Source organism: Myotis daubentonii, chromosome 2 (genome assembly GCF_963259705.1).
Source record: "Myotis daubentonii chromosome 2, mMyoDau2.1, whole genome shotgun sequence".
NCBI classification, from domain to species: domain Eukaryota; kingdom Metazoa; phylum Chordata; class Mammalia; order Chiroptera; family Vespertilionidae; genus Myotis; species Myotis daubentonii.
This window is the reverse complement of record NC_081841.1, coordinates 3,253,877-3,272,045: the sequence shown is the minus strand read 5'-3', so window position 1 is coordinate 3,272,045 and position 18,169 is coordinate 3,253,877. Positions and strand designations below refer to the sequence as shown.

Sequence of the window (18,169 nt, the reverse complement as noted above, 5' to 3'; positions counted from 1 at the left end):
GACACAGGAGGCAAGAACAGCGCCCCTCGCAGAGCTGGGAGAGGCTGCCCCGGTGAAAGCCAGCCCATCACTGAAGACGGCGCGTGGCACCCGGTAAGCGCCCCATATGGCTGCTCAGATGCCAGGTCACATGCGGCCTCAAGGTCAATCACAACAGGACCGCCAGCAAAAAACGTCCCCGCAGAGAACAGAACCCCAATCTCTGAACACTACGCCCGGAAACCCTGCACGGCCTGGAGGATGGACCGAGGAGAGGGGCGCAGCCGCCAGGACAGAGGGCACCCGCCCACCAGAAGGCCCCTGGGGCTCCGTCCCTGAGCGCCGCCCACTGAGCGCCTGCCTGTGGTCTCCGGGCTCGGGAAGGCTGGCATGGCACCCGAGTGGCTCCTCTGCTGTAATACTGGCGTCTGAGGGAGAGGAACTCACGGGGGTGCTGGAACCTGGTAGAGACTCGGTTTCTGAATGTGCTTAGTAAATAACGAACTTGAGAAATGTCACCTAAGGATCAAAAATGCCCCAGTGCCGCTGCTCTCAAATGCAGAGTACAGTGCGACGGGCTGATGTTTCGGCGCGAGCTGCACGCTCACCGATCAGCCTCCCTCTGCAGGACAACCACACGACTAAGGCTGCTCTGGAACCTGGAGAATGTCCCTGCTCTGAGCTACAAGCCGGGCATGAGCCCTAAATTCTAGGCTGAGGGGGCCTTTGTGGGTCTGGGTTACTCATCGATTCAGCAGCCCCTCCGCTCTCAGCGACCTGGCCACGCATTGTTCTCACCCCTGTGCGTCTTCCTGTATCACAGTGAATGTGGCATCGGTCCCCCCAACTAGACAGACTCCGGCGGCCAAGCCATGGATTCCTCAGACTCTGGGTAATGCCCCGCATAAACAGGGGCTCCAAAAACACTTGCTGGCCTGGCCGTTTGGTTCACAGACTGAAGGGTCCCGGGTTTGATTCCAGCCAAGGGTACATGCCTTGGTTGCAGGCTCAATGCCTGGCCCTGGTCAGGGCACATGCAGGAGGCAACCAATCAATGTGTCTGTCTCTCACTCTCCCTTCCACTCTCTCTAAAAATCAATGAAAAATACCCTCAGGTGAGGACTAACAAAACAAAAAGCACCGCTTGTTGCCGGATAAGTGAGTGCACACCCAGCTGCTGCCGGCCTCGCTCCGCCCGGCAGCCTGGCAGCCTCAGAAGCCTTACCGAGCTGACCATCAGCAGCGTCTTCCTCAGCAGTGTGTAGTGGTCTTCTCGTGCGAATAACTTGGTGATGATATTTTCCCCGCAACACTGATTTCTAGGGTTGGTGCTACAAGAAAACGAAGAGGAAAAATCAGAAATAGAATCATGTTCTTGACTAAGACTTGTTCTTACATAAGCAAAACAAAATTCTAAAAATCACCCGCACAGCAGCTATAGTAACGGTCTCCCTGTGGACAGCTCTTCTCCCGAAAGCGCAGGCGCGCATGCTGGCCCCACAGCCTCGGTCAGTGTGACTCCCACAAGGGCTGCGGGCGCATGCAGCTGCCAGGGTTCGCTCTGCTGAGCCACTTCCCTCCCCCTTGCCCTCTGCCCTCTGCCTGTGCCCAGCCTTCTAGCGAGTCTGTGCCCTGGCTGGGGCTGGTGTGGGCGGTTCATCAGGTGTTCAGGAACCCCAGACGGCGGCCCAGGGCGATGGGAATGACGCTGGTGCGTTTGCTTCAGTGGAGCGCGGTGCTGAGATCCAAGGCCGGCTCTCCCTTTGAGGTTTACACGGGCTGGGCCGTCGACAGGCGCACATCAGCATGAACAGACGCTCCTGAGAGCGAAGTCTGGACTCTCACGTGTCGTAGTTTAGTGCTTCCCACACCGTGGGGCCCCTCCACAATTTATGTGACAACGCAAACCTCACGTGATGACAGACATGGGAGCGAGCCCAGAAATAACGGCTCCAGGGCCCGGTCTCCCGCAACCCACACGTCTGCACCGCGCAGAGCGGGCAGAGACTCGGTTACCACGTGGCGTCCTTTCCCTGTGACACTTGACAAATGCGTGTTTATGCCCCACTTGACAAGAAAACCCAGAGCTCAGGGCAGTGCTGGCGGCGAGCACGGGTGCATGTGGCGTCTGCCTCCGCTGCTCTCTAAGCGCGTGACCTGGCCAGACGCCCCGTAGTCTCCTCTTTCCATCTAGAAGTTGGAATAATAACTACACCTCCCTTGTAGGTATAAGGCGATTCTAAGTCAGTGTGTATAGAACATAATTTACAAACTGCAAATCACTCCGTAAAAGCGTATAATGATTCATGCAGGCTAATTTTTCATTAATAAATGAGGAGAAAGGAATTCAGATCTCCTCTAGCCTTTGACATGCTATGACACGTGTAACTAAAACGTAGGGGTTTTTACATACCTGTCCTTTTTGGCCGGGGGACCGGAACTCTGAGCCTCCGACCACTGAGGGTCGTGCAGCAAGGTCAGAAACTGCTTCCAGTAGATTCTGTTGGTGGTTCTAAGTCCAAATCTGGGTGTTAGAAAACGTTTTAAACATTATTCCTGTAACACTGTGCGGATTAGGTGTTCAATGTTGAATTTTAAATGGCAGCAATGCATTTTCATAAAGTTTACACTCTAAGGTAAACAAAATAATCTGGTCACACAGTACTACAAACAGATTTTTAAAAAGCAAAGAAAAATCAAACTGCTGCTCCATCTCCATGTCCCTGTGTCCCATTAGCAGGAGCTCACACTGAAGGAAGAAACAAAGGGATTTGTTAAAATTCTACAGGCGGGAAACGATCCTTTCAGATTCGCCATCTGCGGACTGGGGCCTGGTGCGGGCAGAGAGGAGGCCCTCGCGCCGCAGCCCGGCTCTGGCCCTGGGGCTGGCACTGCGCCTCACGTGGCAGACAGGACCTTGAGGTGATTGGGATGCAGACCGTGAGGCGGGAGAGCACCCTGTGTGTGTGTGTGTGTATGAGTGTGTGTGAGTGTGTGAGTGAGTGTGTGTGCGTGTGTGTGCGTGTGTGTGCATGTGTGTGCATGTATGAGTGTGTGTGAGTGCGCGTGTGTGAGTGTGCGTGTGTGTACATGTGTGCGTGTATGAGTGTGTGCGTGCGTGTATGAGTGTGAGTGTGCGTGAGTGTGCGCATGTGCGTGTGTGTGCGTGTATGAGTGTGCGTGAGTGTGTGCGTGTGTGTATGCATGTGTGAGCGTGTGTATGTGTGTGCATGTGTGTGTGTGTGTGTGTGTGTGTGTGTTGGGGGAGTAGGGGGGTTGTTGGAAGGAGCAGAGCTAACAGGTCAGAGAGCCCGCCCGCCTGCAGGGCGGCATCACCAGCTCAGTCCCCCCCCCCCACTGCCCTGCTACCGACAGAGCGCCCTCCATGCTGCCACACCAGCTGCCACACCAGGGTGTGAGGGCCTTGAGCAAGGGCGTGCGGTGCCAAGTGGGCGGGAGGCAGACTGCCCGCACTGACTGCTGAAGCCCGCGGCCGAGAGCTGCTCTCGTGTGGATCGGCGCGGGCGCCGTGAGAGAACAAGTGTACGTGTGCGCCCACAACCACACGGCCCTCCGCCCCCCAGGGCACCACTGGAGCCTTTCACAGAGGGTTTCCTTCTGCCTCCGGGGCCAGGAGCCGCGGAGGGAACGCGCGGTCAGACGAGAGGGAGGTGCACGCGCCCTCACAAAGAGCGAGGGATGTGTGGTCGGAGGTGCGACCCACACACCCAGCCACGGCTCCCGCTCAGGGCAGCCCCGGCCTCTAGAACTCTCCTGCCCCCCTTCTTCCTCCCCCTCCTCGGGGCTCTCAATCCCCGGAGGAGCCAGAGAACAAGTTTGCAAAGTGAGGAAGGAAGCAAAGTGCAAAGCGGGAGAGGGAGCAGCAGCCCCCGAGCCCCTGGATCTCGCCTGCGCCAGGCCCCGTTTAACGGAACCCACAACTGACCGCTCTGTGAGAATGGCTCCGCAATGCCAGCCCAGACAAACGGAAAGGCGGGGTCTCCCATGAGTTCAGCCAGGGGCGAAAGAGCAAGGCCCAGGGCGCGAGTTTCAGGGACAGCGGGAGACAAGGCTAGTTTCTTTAAGATCACAGTCCCCGGGTCTCGCCAGCTCAGCCTGGGTGACCCATGTGCCACCACCCAGCTGTCCATCCGTTCGCGCATCCACAGGAGAAGCAAAGCCACCCTCCCCTTTCACTCGAATTATTGCCGCAATCCCGATCGGGCTTGTCTCGCCCGCCTTCCCCAGTAGGTTTCCAGACTTCAACCAGCCTGCTCTTTGAAATGCCCGTGTGAGCAGATTACTCTCTTGCTTAAAGTCCCACCATGACTCTCCATGCTCTTGGGGTAAAACCGAGGCCCTCCTGGCACTCACAGCCTGCAGCTGGGCCCTACCAGCATCTCTGGCCGCACCCCACACCGGGCCGCCCCCTGCTCCCCCGGCGCCAGCCACACCGGTCCTTCGTCCTTCACAGGCTGTGGTCCTGTCCTCGCTCCCACACCCGCTGCTTCCCCATCGTGACCCACTTCCCACACTTCACCTCCTTGGTTCTATCCCTCTGGCGAGTCTAGTCGAACCATTCCACTCTCAAGGAAGCCTTCCCTACTTCCTTCCGTAACCAGGGCGACTGGCCCTAGTAGCCCGTCTCTTAGCGCGATGTCACCTTCCTTACAGCCTTTCCACTTACCTGGGGGTTGTTAGCAGCTAAGAACTGCAGAGCACTTTGGTTATGATTATGGCAGTCGACACTTGATAATGGTTATCATCATCACTGCTTCTGCTGCTGCTAGCACCATGTACATGGTCAAGAGGAGAGAGATGGATTGGCGGACGGATCGTTAGGCAGACGTGGCAATATCCAACAGGTGGATTCCGACAGTAGTCTGATGCACCGCTATTCATGCTTCTCTCGAAGGCTTCCCTGCTTTGGGGCCCTCTCTGTCAGCCTTGGTTCTCTCAGTGACCCCCTTTCCCGGCCCCTTCAGGCCACAGACATCATGTCTACCCCACCAATGACTCCACTTAATCCCCCTTCTTGTGGGGAAGATCCTGCCATCAGCGCACAAGCACCTGCTGGCTGCCTAGACCTGGCCCGTGTGAGCGGGATCAGAGATCACAGCCGGGCAGGGACCAGCTCCCTCTCCCCCCCACCCCCACGTTCCCTCGGGTGCCCCTGGAGTTGCTCCCTCCGTGACCCTGGAGTCACTCCCTGCCCAGCCCTGGCCCCGGGACCACTGATCTCGCCTCATGCCTGGCTTCGCCTTTCCCTGAAGGGCGTGGAGGTAGAAGAGGTCTCAGACACCGAGTGTGACGCTCCGGGCAATAACTGGGGATCCGTCCCCGGGTGATGCCGTCCCGCCTCACACAATCTGGGCTAAACGGCTGTTCTCTGCTGCGCAGCTCCGCCAGCTGCAGGGGTAGCAGCGCGGGGCATTCCCAGCAGGAGCGGTTCTGGGGGGAGGCCCGCTCTCACGGGGACGGATGAACGCGAGTCCCGGCAGCGTTTCTCCCGCCCTCCCGCCCCTCCTGATACCCGCTCTCCTCCTGCGACTGGCCGTTAACAGGTCCACCTGGTGTGAAGCCGGGCGGCTCCGAAAAGCACAGCGTGGCAGTAATGACGGCTGCGCTCGCTGTTCCAGCACCGTCTCCTCCATTCGAAACACACGGGGAAACAGCTTTAAAGTCTCTGAACCATTATTTGGATAAAGATTTTACGCCTCATTACCAAGCTGTTCGTGTTTTAAATTTAGCCCTAGACCCTGAGTAGTTAAAAGAACAACAAACTTTAAAAGATGCCTATTTTTTCCTATATTACCCATTCTTAAATTGGATATAAGAATTTCTCACATCGTTTTGTTAGGCATGAGAGATTAGATTTTATTTGGCTTCCTTCTTTATTATTTCCTGTATTATTGGCCTTAAAAGCACCAGTTTTTAAATTTCACTTCTTAAATTAAAGTGCAATAAAATGGACATTTGCTCTCCATGTACAGTTTCATGAGTTTTAACTTATCTACGGAGATACCTCACTTTACTGAGCTTCACAAATGCTGCGTTTTTACTAACTGAAAGCGAAAAGATCCCGACCTGCTCTATGGCAATGCTCGCTTTATTGCGGTGGTCCGGCACGGGACCCACCCTACCTTCCAGGCACCCACCCTACCTCCCAGGCACCCACCCTATCTCCCAGGCGTGCCCGCGCAGATGCGTAGAACCCTCACACTCAGGGCGCAGAGGGGTTCCCCCGCCCACAGCCTCCCGCACGTGCCCCTCTGAGGTCGCGCCCGCCCGGCCCCTACTCTCCTCCTCCATCCCTAAGAGGACCACCCGGGGCAGGGCCACCCGGGGCAGGGCCACCGGGGGCAGGGCCACCGAGGCCGCTCATTGCTGACACTAGTCTCGCCGCAAGCTCATTCTCCTGGGCCAATTCTTTAGTGCAGAACCCGGAAGATTCTCTCTTAGGAGACCACCTGGTTAGTGCTAAAAAGTGGTGATGGTAAAGTAGATTACCTATTTGGAAAAATAATTTAATTTGGATACCACCTTATGTCAGAATGGATTATAAAATGTTTTGTTTTGTTTTGTTTTCAAAGAATAAAAACAACAAAAAACAAGCAGTGTGGAAAATGTTTTTTTCAAGCCTGGGTAAGAATGATGAATTTATAGATTTTTAAGCCACGGAAGACATTGCAAAAGAAGATTCATATATGTGATTATTTTGAAATTAGAGGCCCGGTGCACAAAATCATGCACTGGGGAGAGGGGGTCCCTCAGTCCAGATTGCGAGAGGGTGCAGGCCAGGCTAAGGGACCCCACCAGTGCATGATCAGGGCCAGGGAGGAACACGGGAGGTTGGCCAGCCCGGGAGGGACTGTGGGAGGACTCTAGGGCGTGTCTGGCCTATCTTGCTCAGTCGTGATTGGCTGGACCCTAGTCGCAAGCTAAACTACTGGTCAGAGCATCTGCCCCCTGGTGGTCAGTGCACATCACAGCGACTGGTCGACCAGTTGACTGTCTGTCCCCTGGTGGTCAATGCACATCATAGCGAGCGGTTGAATGACCTTAGCATATCATTAGCATATTACGCTTTGATTGGTTGAACAGACAACTGGACACTTAGCATATTAGCCTTTTATTATATAGGACGTGAACTTCAACCTGAAAAGCTTATCATGCAACTGAGGGAAACAGCAAGCGGGAACCCACCAGGAACAATGCCTTCTAGGGCCTGCGAGGAATAACTCTCAAACACGCGTTCCACTCCCTGTTCAATGTTCACTAATCAGTCAGGGGAAACATGCCAGGAGCCGGTCCATCCTTACTGTTTCAAGGGACCTGGCATATATGGCATACTCTTCTTAATATGTTTGCTCTCCTTAGCGCTGTGTGTTTTAACCAAGGTCACCTCTCCGAGAAAGGTTGTTTCCCCAGGTAGGAATTTTTCCCTGAAGTTAGGGAGGGAATAAAACCCCTCAACTAAGTGCCAGGCGGGTAATTAATCCCTTTAACTACGAACAATCATGCTTAAACTACATAATCTTTTCTCCCTGGAATGGAGATAAGAAACGCCCTAACCTTTGTAATAGAGATTGATAGGATTGAATCAACTGGTATAAATACAGTTGTAACAAGACAGAAACACGGAGAACTTAGAACACAGAATTCAGAAGACAGAACCTACATGGAGCCTGGAGACAGAAGAACTTCGCTGGAGAGAACATGGCAATAAATCCTGGACTGAACCTGACTATAGAACATGGCAAGAGAACCTGACTAGAACCTGGTGACTGAACCTGGCTGGAGATCCGAAGCAGAACCTCTCTGGAGATCCAGACCAGAACTTGGCTGGAGATCCTGGCTGGAGATCCTGGCTAGGCTGCTGATCAACTGAACACTGTCTCCGTGTCCTTCCTTCTTCGCCGACTCCGTCTACACCTTTGGGGACCCCTGGACCCGCTGGGGCTAGACCCCGGCAGAAACAGACACTGTTTGAAAACAAAACTGAACTCACCCCTCACAGGACCTCACTGAAAGGACAACTAAAGGACATCCTTCAGGAAATGGAATTCAGAAGGAAGGAGTGAGACTTAGGAAGCAGTGATGAGCAAACGTGCTAGTAAACGTGAGAAAATCCAGACAAGTATAGACCACATCCTATATAATAAAAGGCCAGCAACCATATGGCGTAATGACCTGAACAACCGATCAGCCAGCTGCTATGAGGTGCATTGACCACCTCTCGGTCCCTCCTCCCAGCCTACAGGCTCCTATCACTGGATGGCCAACGGGGAACCACAGGGAACCGGGGTGGGTGGCAGCAGTGGGGCAGGACTGGGGACTGGCGAGCGGGTGGAAGGCAGACGTCTTGGTCCCTCCCCCCAGCCTGCAGGCTCCAATAGCTTGCCAGATGGCAAATGGGGAACTGGGGTGGGTGTCAGCAGTGGGGCGGGACTGGGGACTGGCGTACGGGTGGAAGGTGGCCCTGGTTGCAGGGTAGGCCTAGGGACCCTACTCGTGCATGGTTTCATGCGCTAAGCCTCTAGTTAAATAATAATAATAATAATAATAATAATAATAATAATAATAGCAACAACTAATTCTGGTGCTGTCAAAACAAGGAGGGATCAGAGCACCAGGTGACAGTAATGTGGAAGGTAAGGTGCATGTTTCATTCACAACAGCAGAAATATGGGTTAGCATTGGGCTTTATAAGTTTAGAGCACATTTTACAAATTTAAGGGTAATCTCCACAAGAATAGAAAGAAAATATTTAAGTCTCTAGATCAGGGGTCCTCAAACTTTTTAAACAGGGGGCCAGTTCACTGTCCCTCAGACCGTTGGAGGGCCGGACTATAGTTTAAAAAAAAACACCTATGAACAAATTCCAATACACACTGCACATATCTTATTTTGAAGTAAAAAAACAAAACGGGAACAAATACAATATTTGTATTTGCATGTGGCCGGCGGGCCGTAGTTTGAGGACCCCTGCTCTAGATAGTGGAGAGAAAACAGTGATAAGGAAAACTCAGAACCAAACATGATTGAGAAGGAGATAAAAGACCAGCTGAGTAAATAAGACAGTACAAAATAAAGTGGTAGGAAAAATCCAAGACAGCCATCACAATAAATGGAAACAGACTAAAATTTACCATTGAAAAGGCAAAGATGTTCATTTCAGAATTTTGAAAAAGCAGATACAGAATATGACGACCAAAGAGCGAAAGTAAAAGTTCGGGGAAAGATATACCTGACAAGTAGAAATCTAAAGAAAACTGTTATGCATATTTTAATATCAGCTAAGGGTGCCCAGCCGGAGTGGCACCAAAAGGTTGCCAATTTGATTCCTGGTCAGGGCCCATACCCAGGTTGCGGGTTGGATCCCAAGTCAGGGTGTGTATGGGAGGCAACTGATGGATGTGGCTCTCTCTCATCCATGTTTTTTTCTCTCTCTCTCCCTCTCCCTAAAATCAATCCTATATAATAAAAGGCTAATATGCAAATGGACCAAACGGCAGAACGACCAGCTGCGATGACATGCACTGACCACCAGGGGGCAGATGCTCAATGCAGGAGCTGCCTCCTAGTGGTAAGTGCACTCCCACAGGGAGAGCGCCGCTCAGCCAGAAGCCCTGAGCCGGGCTCACAGCTGGTGAGTGCAGCGGCGGTGGCGGCGGCCTCTTCCGCCTCCTAGGCAGCAATAAGGATGTTCAACTGCTGGGTTAGGCCCGGCAGTCGGGGTAGGCCTGGCATTCGGGGTAGGGCCGGCAGTCGGGGTAGGGCCGGCAGTCAGACATCCCCCAAGAGCTTCCAGACTGCGAGAGGGCACAGGCCAGGCTGAGGGAACCCTCCAAGTGCACAAATTTTGTGCACTGGGCCTCTAGTAAGAATATATTCTTTTTAAATCAGTTAAGGTAGATTATAAAAGTCAGAGGGATTAAAAGGTATCTATACTTCTAAAGGGATCATTGACCAGGAGGATATGACAAGTCTTTACTTCCACATACATGCACCAGGGGACACACCTAATTTACAACTCATGTTATTAAGCCTCTGGGCATTCACCTTGCCATTGTCACACGTGCCCTGTTCCACCGGGACCTCTGGGTGAATGCGGGAAAGGGCACGACTCAGGAAACCCCGGGTTGCTGGCTGGAACAGGCTATCCCGGAAGCACGGTGCTGGCTGCAGTGGCCTCCTACTACGCTCACTCCCCGCACCTGTCACCGTCCTCACCGCCGCCACCACCCTGGTCGGCCACACTGATTTCCGCCTTCTTAGCACCCCCCTCCAATGTCCGCAGAGAGAAGCACTCAACATGTATCCATTACACTTACAACTCGGAAGACAACGCCAGTATGAAGAATGTCTGTAATATGCATTCCTATTTTAAAAAGCACAATATAAAACTGGAGACACACGCGGATTACAAATATGTAAAAGTTATAGATGTATGCGGACACAAAGCAGAAGAGAGTGTGGGAAATGAAAACAGTAAATTTGCTACGTGAGGTGGGTGGTGACTTCCTGGTTTTGATTTTTCTTGCTGCTATTAAATTACTACTTGTATCGTTTTGAAAATGAGCTAAAAAGAAATGTCTGTGTAACTTTCAGTTATCCAAGAAGGCAATCCTGCAGAATGTCACCGTGCACAGGGGGCCCACAGCTGCTTGCTGGCCCACGGGCGCACTCGCTCCCGGGCCACACTGCGCCCTTCACTGTGGGAGGCAGGTGGCCGTACGTGGCGACTCTGCAGACACAGGGCGCGGAGAAGGAAAGGGGGTGCAGTGGGAAATGGCCCGCTGGTCTAGCTTAGCACCCCTTCTTCCTCTTCCTTCTCCTAGGCCTTTCCTTTCGAGGTCACCCGAGGGCCAGCAGTGACCAGAGCTCCGAAAGACAATCTGCCCATTAGCCTCCACCCGACCTCCCCTGCGAAAGGTTCTCTGAGCTCCTCACCCAGAGTTCAGTCTCCACACACCACTCCCAACGGGAAGGAAACGGATCCTGGAGAAATGGCTGATTCCAGGTCGGGGCCAAGAGATGACCCGAGGAGCCGGAGCACGTGTCAGCCGGAAAGCAGGAGAGTGACACAGACTCTGAGGGTGGCAGCAGCGGCCTCGGGGCAGACGCAAAAGGCTCCCCACCGACCCCGCCCCCCGCCCACAATGGAACAGACTGAGTATCAATGAGAATGACAACCGCAACAAATCAAAATGGGTTGGTACTGTTTCTCGAGACAGATGGCTCATTGCTCTAGGAAGGTGCTAGGAAGCCCAGGGTCTCCCGCCTGTCTTAGGTTGGTGGGGCCTCATTGTCGCCACGTCACTGGGGAGGGGACACTTTCATGGCAGAAGCAGCCGCACCAATAAGAGCAGGGATGACCCCCGGGGCCATCACCGCTCGGCGGACTCCGGCCCAAGGGCACACGAGTCCGGCCAGCGTGCTGCGCACATCGCCGGGGGAGCCCAGCAGTCCCTTTTGGAGAATTCTTGCCCCCAGACTGGACGTGGGTCTACAGACCTACCCGTTCCAGGCGGGCTGGGGAGGGAGGCGGGAGGGCATCCTGGCTGCCACTGTGGGCACCACCGTCAGATCTGTGTCCTAAGAAACTCCTCGTAACAAAGCGCGCCTCCTACACGCGCCTTACGGGGATGATGAGTAGATGGAGAGGGGCCTGCGATCGCAGAGAATTGTGGCAAACCCACCCGCTGGTGTGCGGCCTGATTTGGATCCGGACTCAAATACACGTCATAAAAGAAAATGGGAGACAACCGGTCACGTCTGAACCCTGACTGGACATCATCATCGGTAACTCTCCGAGGTGTGGAGACGGTTCCACAGGTTTCTACAGAGCTCTTACCGCCTGGAGATCTAGCCAGTGAAACGTGACGTCTGGTGCTTGTTTCAAAAACACCTGGGGCTGAGGGCGTGGGGACCTGTGCGCATTGGTCCTCAGTCTCTTTGCTTCCGCGCGTGCGTTCAGCAGCGAAAAGCCCGAAGCATTTAATAGAAATAAAGGAGGCGCTCCTCCCCTCGCGGCCGACGGGGAGGGAAAAGATGTCCAGGGAGCAGCGGACTCTCACCGTTTCATCAGCGGGATGAAGACCCTCCGCGGCAGCTGGAACACGAAGGAGTCCAGCACGATCTTGAGGTAGTTGAGGGAGATGTACCCGCACTTGGAGGGGTCCCCGGCGCTCAGAGCCTTCTCCACCTTCTCACGGCACTTGGACAGCTGCAAGGGATTAAATGAGAGCGTGGCAGTCACAGGCACCAGCTGCCCAGAGCGGCTCCACCTCCTTTTTACGGAAACCTCTTCACACTTTCTGATCAGAAAGTGCGATGGCAGGTGCTGAAGCTCACAGGCTAATGCTGAGCTCCTGCAGAACAGGGCCCGGCCACGCTGCTCGCTGCGGGCAGGCAGGCTCCCAGGACCCGTAGCGCCCGGAGCAGCGCCCTCACACGCAGGCTGAGGGCAGGCGGGCCTGCCAGGCCATGCACCTCACTCCCTACCCTTCCCGCTGCGCCCGTCCTCTGCTCCTCCCGACAGTCCATCACAGGGAAAGCAGTGCCTCTCATTAAAAACGCAAGTGGCTTTAGAGTGAGGAGCAGTGCTAAGGGCTCATAAACAGCTCACACTGGACATTTCTTCATTCTTTAATGGAGAATTACAAGGAGCCGGTGACTGAGCTTTGCTCACAGGACTTTGCAAATGCGGTGAGAGGTGAACCAGATTCATTCTGTGACTCAGAAAATGCTACGAGGACTGTATTCCTGCTGTTTGTTGCTGAGGGATGAAGACGTTCTCCAGGGCTGCCACCCCCGCCCTGTCCCCCTCCAGGTTTCCGGCTCACTAACTGGGTAAGAAGGTAAACAAACCTGCCACCAACTAGGCATGAAAGGTGACTTTTTAGAAAAGCTGCCGGGACATGGAAATATATGAACAAGAGTCTCTGTCCACAACGTGAGAAGCATTCAAACTTCCGCAGAGCGCCCAGGAGTACTGGACACCTAGGGGAAAGCTCTGAAAATATTTAGAGAATCACAGAGCCTAAGCTTCTTAGAAAGTTGTGTAAATCGCACCAAATTGCACTCAGGAGAGACCAGAGCTGCGTGCACCCATGAACCCGCCGTCAGCATCTTCCGGACGTTTGGTCTCCGATGAGGTTTGTGTCCGGAGCGGTTCTGACATCGGCGTTTTTAGAGAAAGAGAGGGAGTGACACAGAAGGGGGATCTCTGGGACATGCCTAACCTTTCAGGAATTTTCACCGTCCTTGTTAATACAGAAGCAAAAGATGAAAAAGCAAGCAAGTCAGCAAAGCACAAGGAAGGATGCGTGGATCGCGGGCGTCTCACCGCCCAGTCGTTACCGGGCCCCCAGCGCCGCCGGCACCACGGGGGCACGGGCAGCCCTTCCGCGCAGCGCGGCCATGCCCGCCGGCACCACGGGAGCACGGGCAGCCCTTCCGCGCAGCGCGGCCATGCCCGCCGGCACCACGGGGGCACGGGCAGCCCTTCCGCGCAGCGCGGCCATGCCCGCCGGCACCACGGGGGCACGGGCAGCCCTTCCGCGCAGCGCGGCCATGTCCACCGGCACCACGGGGGCACGGGCAGCCCTTCCGCGCAGCGCGGCCATGCCCGCCGGCACCACGGGCAGTGCTTTCGCTGACAGCCCGCCGCCAGCTGTTTCCCGAGACTGGCACGTGTCGGCATCACACTCACGTGACACATGGGGACACCCGAAAGCTGCGCCCGTTTCTGTTTACACGTTTACTTTGTTTAAATGTTTCCTGGCCCCCGATCTAGATCCAACCCCCTTGTAAGTCTCTCGTAGCACCTCTCCTTTGCTGTCACTCCCTCAGGAACAACTGTATTTATGACAGTGTGAGTGTGAGTGTGAGTGTGTAAATTTGTGAACGTGTGTGACTATGAATGTGTGTGAGAGTGTACGTGTGTAAATGTGTGTGTGTGTGTGTGTGTGTCTGGATTTGACACCTCTCTCCCTGGAGCACCATCATGCCGCCCTCCCGAAAGCAGAGACCATGTCTGTTCTGTTCACTAATAATTACCTAGAATGAGGCACAATTTGCAGGAAGTAGGCAAACTCATTAAATATTTGTTAAAAACGGATTTTTTAACCAAGAATGTTCCAAATAAATGTTGCACAGAAACCATTTGACACATCAGGTTTTTTAAAAAGTAAAACTGGAAAGCGTGGCTGAGATGACACCTCGCCTGCCTCACACGGTGAAAATGGGAACTCTCACTTTGAGTGCCGGTGAGCCTGTGGGACAACAGGCGCTCCCAGGTCTGCGGGGCGTACACTGAACCTGGAAACAGGCTGGCACCTCCACGGAGCTGAGCGGTGAGCGCCCCACACCCTCGCCAGCGCCCGCACTCCGGCGGGATTCCCAGAGAGCCTTCCGCAGGGCACCGACTGTGCCCGGCCACGCGGGGCAGCAGCGAATGGGTCAGCACAGACGGGCTCCAGGTGTCGGTGCCCAGGGGAGCGTGCGCTGTGCGGGTTTGGAAAACGGGAAACTGCTCGGCGTGCAGATGACAGTGGGGCGCCCTCCGCAAGAAGAGGACTCTGGCCTAAGCACCGCCAGGATGGACGGCGATAGTCTCGCAGCTCTGCGCACAAACAAGTGTCCAGTGGAAGGCCAAGCACGCAGACGGCATGGAAACGTCATAGAAGCCCGGCCGGCACAGCTCAGGGGTTGAGCACCGACCTGTGAACCAGGAGGTCACGGTTCAGTTCCCACTCAGGGCACAGGCCCGGGCTGCGGGCTCCATCCCCAGTGTGGGGCGTGCAGGAGGCAGCTCATCCATGATTCTCTCTCATCATTGATGTTTCTATCTCTCTCTCCAGCTCCCTTCCTCTCTGAAATCAATAAAAATATATTTTAAAAAATAAGAAATAAATAAAAAGAAAACACTAAGCTTTCCAAAGGAACCTCACAGGAAAAAAAAATTTTTTTTAAAGAAACATAATACGAAAAAATACAAACACATCACCTGCAAAGGTTTGGTGCCATAAAAAGAAACTAAATAAAAATATGAATTCGTTGAAAGAGAAGCTTGAAGACAAGTTGATAAAACAATAAAAAGAGATGAGAAGGGATATTTCAAAGCTAAGGGAATAGAAAACAAAATTAAGAGCAATACGAACTAATAAACCAATCAGGATCAGCAAGAACATGCGCCGAGGCTGGGATCCGAGCCCACGGAGGAGGGGCGGCTGGAGATAACTCGGCGAAGCCCAGCAAAACCACACTGACTAAGCGGGTGGGGGAGGGGCGGGGGGGAGAGCAGGGGGGGGGCGGCTGTCAGGACAGCCCGGTGGTGTGGGGGGGGGGCGGCTGTCAGGACAGGCCCGGTGGTGTGTGTGGGGGGGGGGCGGCTGTCAGGACAGGCCCGGTGGTGGGGGGGCGGCTGTCAGGACAGGCCTGGTGGTGTGGGGGGAGGAGGGGGAGAGCAGGGGGGAGGGGCGGCTGTCAGGACAGGCCCGGTGGTGTGTGGGGGGGGCGGCTGTCAGGACAGGCCCGGTGGGGGGGGGGGCGGCTGTCAGGACAGGCCTGGTGGTGTGGGGGGAGGAGGGGGAGAGCAGGGGGGAGGGGCGGCTGTCAGGACAGGCCCGGTGGTGTGTGGGGGGGGCGGCTGTCAGGACAGGCCCGGTGGTGTGGGGGGAGGGGGGGAGAGCAGGGGGGAGGGGCGGCTGTCAGGACAGGCCCGGTGGTGTGGGGGGGCGGGGAGAGCAGGGGGGGGGGGGGCGGGAGAATCTAGTGATGGACACGGGGAGACGTCCCTGAAATGAAAGAACAAGTCTGCACATGAGAACTCTGTGCCCCAGGAAGCTGGACGTGCCCCCCGCCAGGACCGCTTCGTTTGCTTTTTAATTCCAAGGATCCAGAGACAGTACTTCAGGCATCGGGGGGGGGGGGGGGGGGGAGCCACCTACAGGGGGACCAGGTGACCTCGGCCGCTTCTCCAGGCGCCCAGTGCCAGCAGACGATGGAAACACGCCGTGAGAAACAGAGAGAGTGCCGGTGTTGTTCCCGGAAAAAGCAACAGGAGACGGGCTCCGACATGAGACAAGAAGGGGAAGCCCCACAGGCCGTTCCTGAGGGAAGTGCTTGACAGCGAGGTCAGCCGACTGACAGGTCAGGATGAAGAGCTCTGAAAGGCGCCCACCAGCCCAGCAAGCGTGGCCCTAAGTCCATGTGCAAGTGCAACAGGGGCAGAGCCCCAGGGAGCCATGGTGACAGGACAGAGTGTCAACACCAGGGACTCTAAGAACAAAACATAAACCGCGAGAACCGCGAGGCGGGAGGGAGGGTGGGAGGCCGGGGAGACCCAGGAAGTGCCGGTCACGGTCACGGTCACGGTCACGCTGGGTGTCCAAGCAGAGAGCAGCCCTCCCGTCTGCAGTGAGACAACTTCAAACACCGCCATCGCTTAGCTCCTAATGCCTGTCTTCAGCTCTTTTCTCGCCTCGAAGCCCCTCCGGGTCCTCACGACTCCTGAGTGATGACACATCTACCCACAGTTCAGAAATGTCTGGCTTCACGTGAGGACAGCACTGTGAGCAAGGACTGGGGGCATTTATTTATTTATTTATTTATTATTTGTATTGATTTCAGAGAGGGAGGGAGAGGGAGAGAGAGAGAAACATCAATGATGAGAGAGAATCATTGATTGGCTGCCTCCTGCACGCCCCACACCGGGAACCGAGCCCGCAACCTGGGCCTGTGCCCTGACTGGGATCGAACCGTGGCCTCCTGGTTCATAGGTGGACACTCAACCACTGAGCCACGCCGGCCGGGAAAGGACCAGGGGCTTAAACGTGGCTCCAAAACTTACTGGCAGTGTAACCTGGGGCAAGTCATTAAACTGCTTTGTGCCTCAGTTTCCCCAACTTGAAAGGGATGATAAGAGTGCCTACCGCACGGAGTGGCTGGGAAGGCTGAATGGGAGGGCTCCTGTGAGGTGCCTGGCAGGTAGGCAGCCCAGAGGAATTTACATCGAAGGGGCCTGGTTCTCTCCTTAGAAAACTGTTTCTCTGGATGTACCCGCCCGCCCAGCCACCACGCAGCCATCCTTCTGCGTTTGTGAATCGAGACAGGCCTGGAATTACGTTCCCAAATGTTGCCTTTGATCACTGCTGGAAGGGAGACTCTGAATAGTGTATTACTTCCTCCTTTACGGTTTTCAGAATTGCCCGCATTTATGATTTGTAATACCCATGTTTTGATGAAACCAATAAATTCATTAACAACAACAAGTTTCACCAACTGACCAAGAGTCTATTCGGTGCTCACTTGTCTGGTACCCTCATCACCACTGGCTTTTCTTAATTTTTTCCTCACTGACAATTTCCTGCTGACAATTTTATATGAAGAATTTGTAAGAGTGCTACCTATGTTAGAGCGGTTATTGCTTCTCTCCTGTTTACATGGCACACTTTTCGCCAAGCTTATCATTTGCTTGTATGAAGTTTTGCTGTAGGAGCCTTTCCGTTTCAATGCAGTCTAATTTATGAATCTTCTTCTTTATGGTTTTCGGGCTTTACGTCACATTTAAAAGTCTAAATGTCAATCTTAAAATGGTTTCACCCACATTATTTACTTTTAAATTTAAATAGTGGATGCATATAGAATGCATTTGGTGTGAAGAGGGGAAGTTTACAGCTCCCCCCCCCCCAAATGGCTAGAATTATCCCAATAATCATTAGTGAAATTCCACTTCCCGTCCCTCCACACCTCAAATCATAAGCTGAATTCACACGTAAAAATTGCGCTATTATCCAACTACTGTTTCAAATCACCTTGAACGTCCACTACGGGCCCAGTGCCATACCATCTGCATTATTCTACCTTCATAAACTTTCCATCTGTGGGCGGATCCGTCCTCCATTATAACTTTCCAAAAGAAAAGGTCCTAATCGCGAGAGCAGGCATTAATAGTGAATCTTCCAATCCAAGAACTAGGAAAGACCTCTTTACTGATGCAAGTTTCCTGTATTTTATTTGTGTCATGTTGTTTTCATCCTCACCTGAGGATATGTTTTGAGAGAGAGAGAGAGAGAGAGAGAGAGAAACATGGGTCGGCTGCCTCTGGACCAGGGGTCGAACCCGCGCCCTTGTGGTGCACAGGACAACACTCCTACCAGCTGAGCCACCAGGCCAGGGC

General features: G+C 54.2%; 1 protein-coding gene across 1 annotated transcript in view; it reads right to left on the bottom strand.

Annotated features, from left to right (window-relative positions):
* Window positions 1-18,169, bottom strand: part of EFCAB6 (EF-hand calcium binding domain 6) — a 135,410-nt gene that overhangs the window by 83,095 nt on the left and 34,146 nt on the right. Inside the window, exons 8-10 of the mRNA XM_059680844.1 lie at window positions 12,063-12,211; window positions 2,393-2,503; window positions 1,205-1,310 (exon numbers count right to left, since the gene is read on the bottom strand). Coding sequence (XP_059536827.1) covers window positions 1,205-1,310; window positions 2,393-2,503; window positions 12,063-12,211 — 366 coding nt within the window. The remainder of the gene's footprint in view (window positions 1-1,204; window positions 1,311-2,392; window positions 2,504-12,062; window positions 12,212-18,169) is intronic.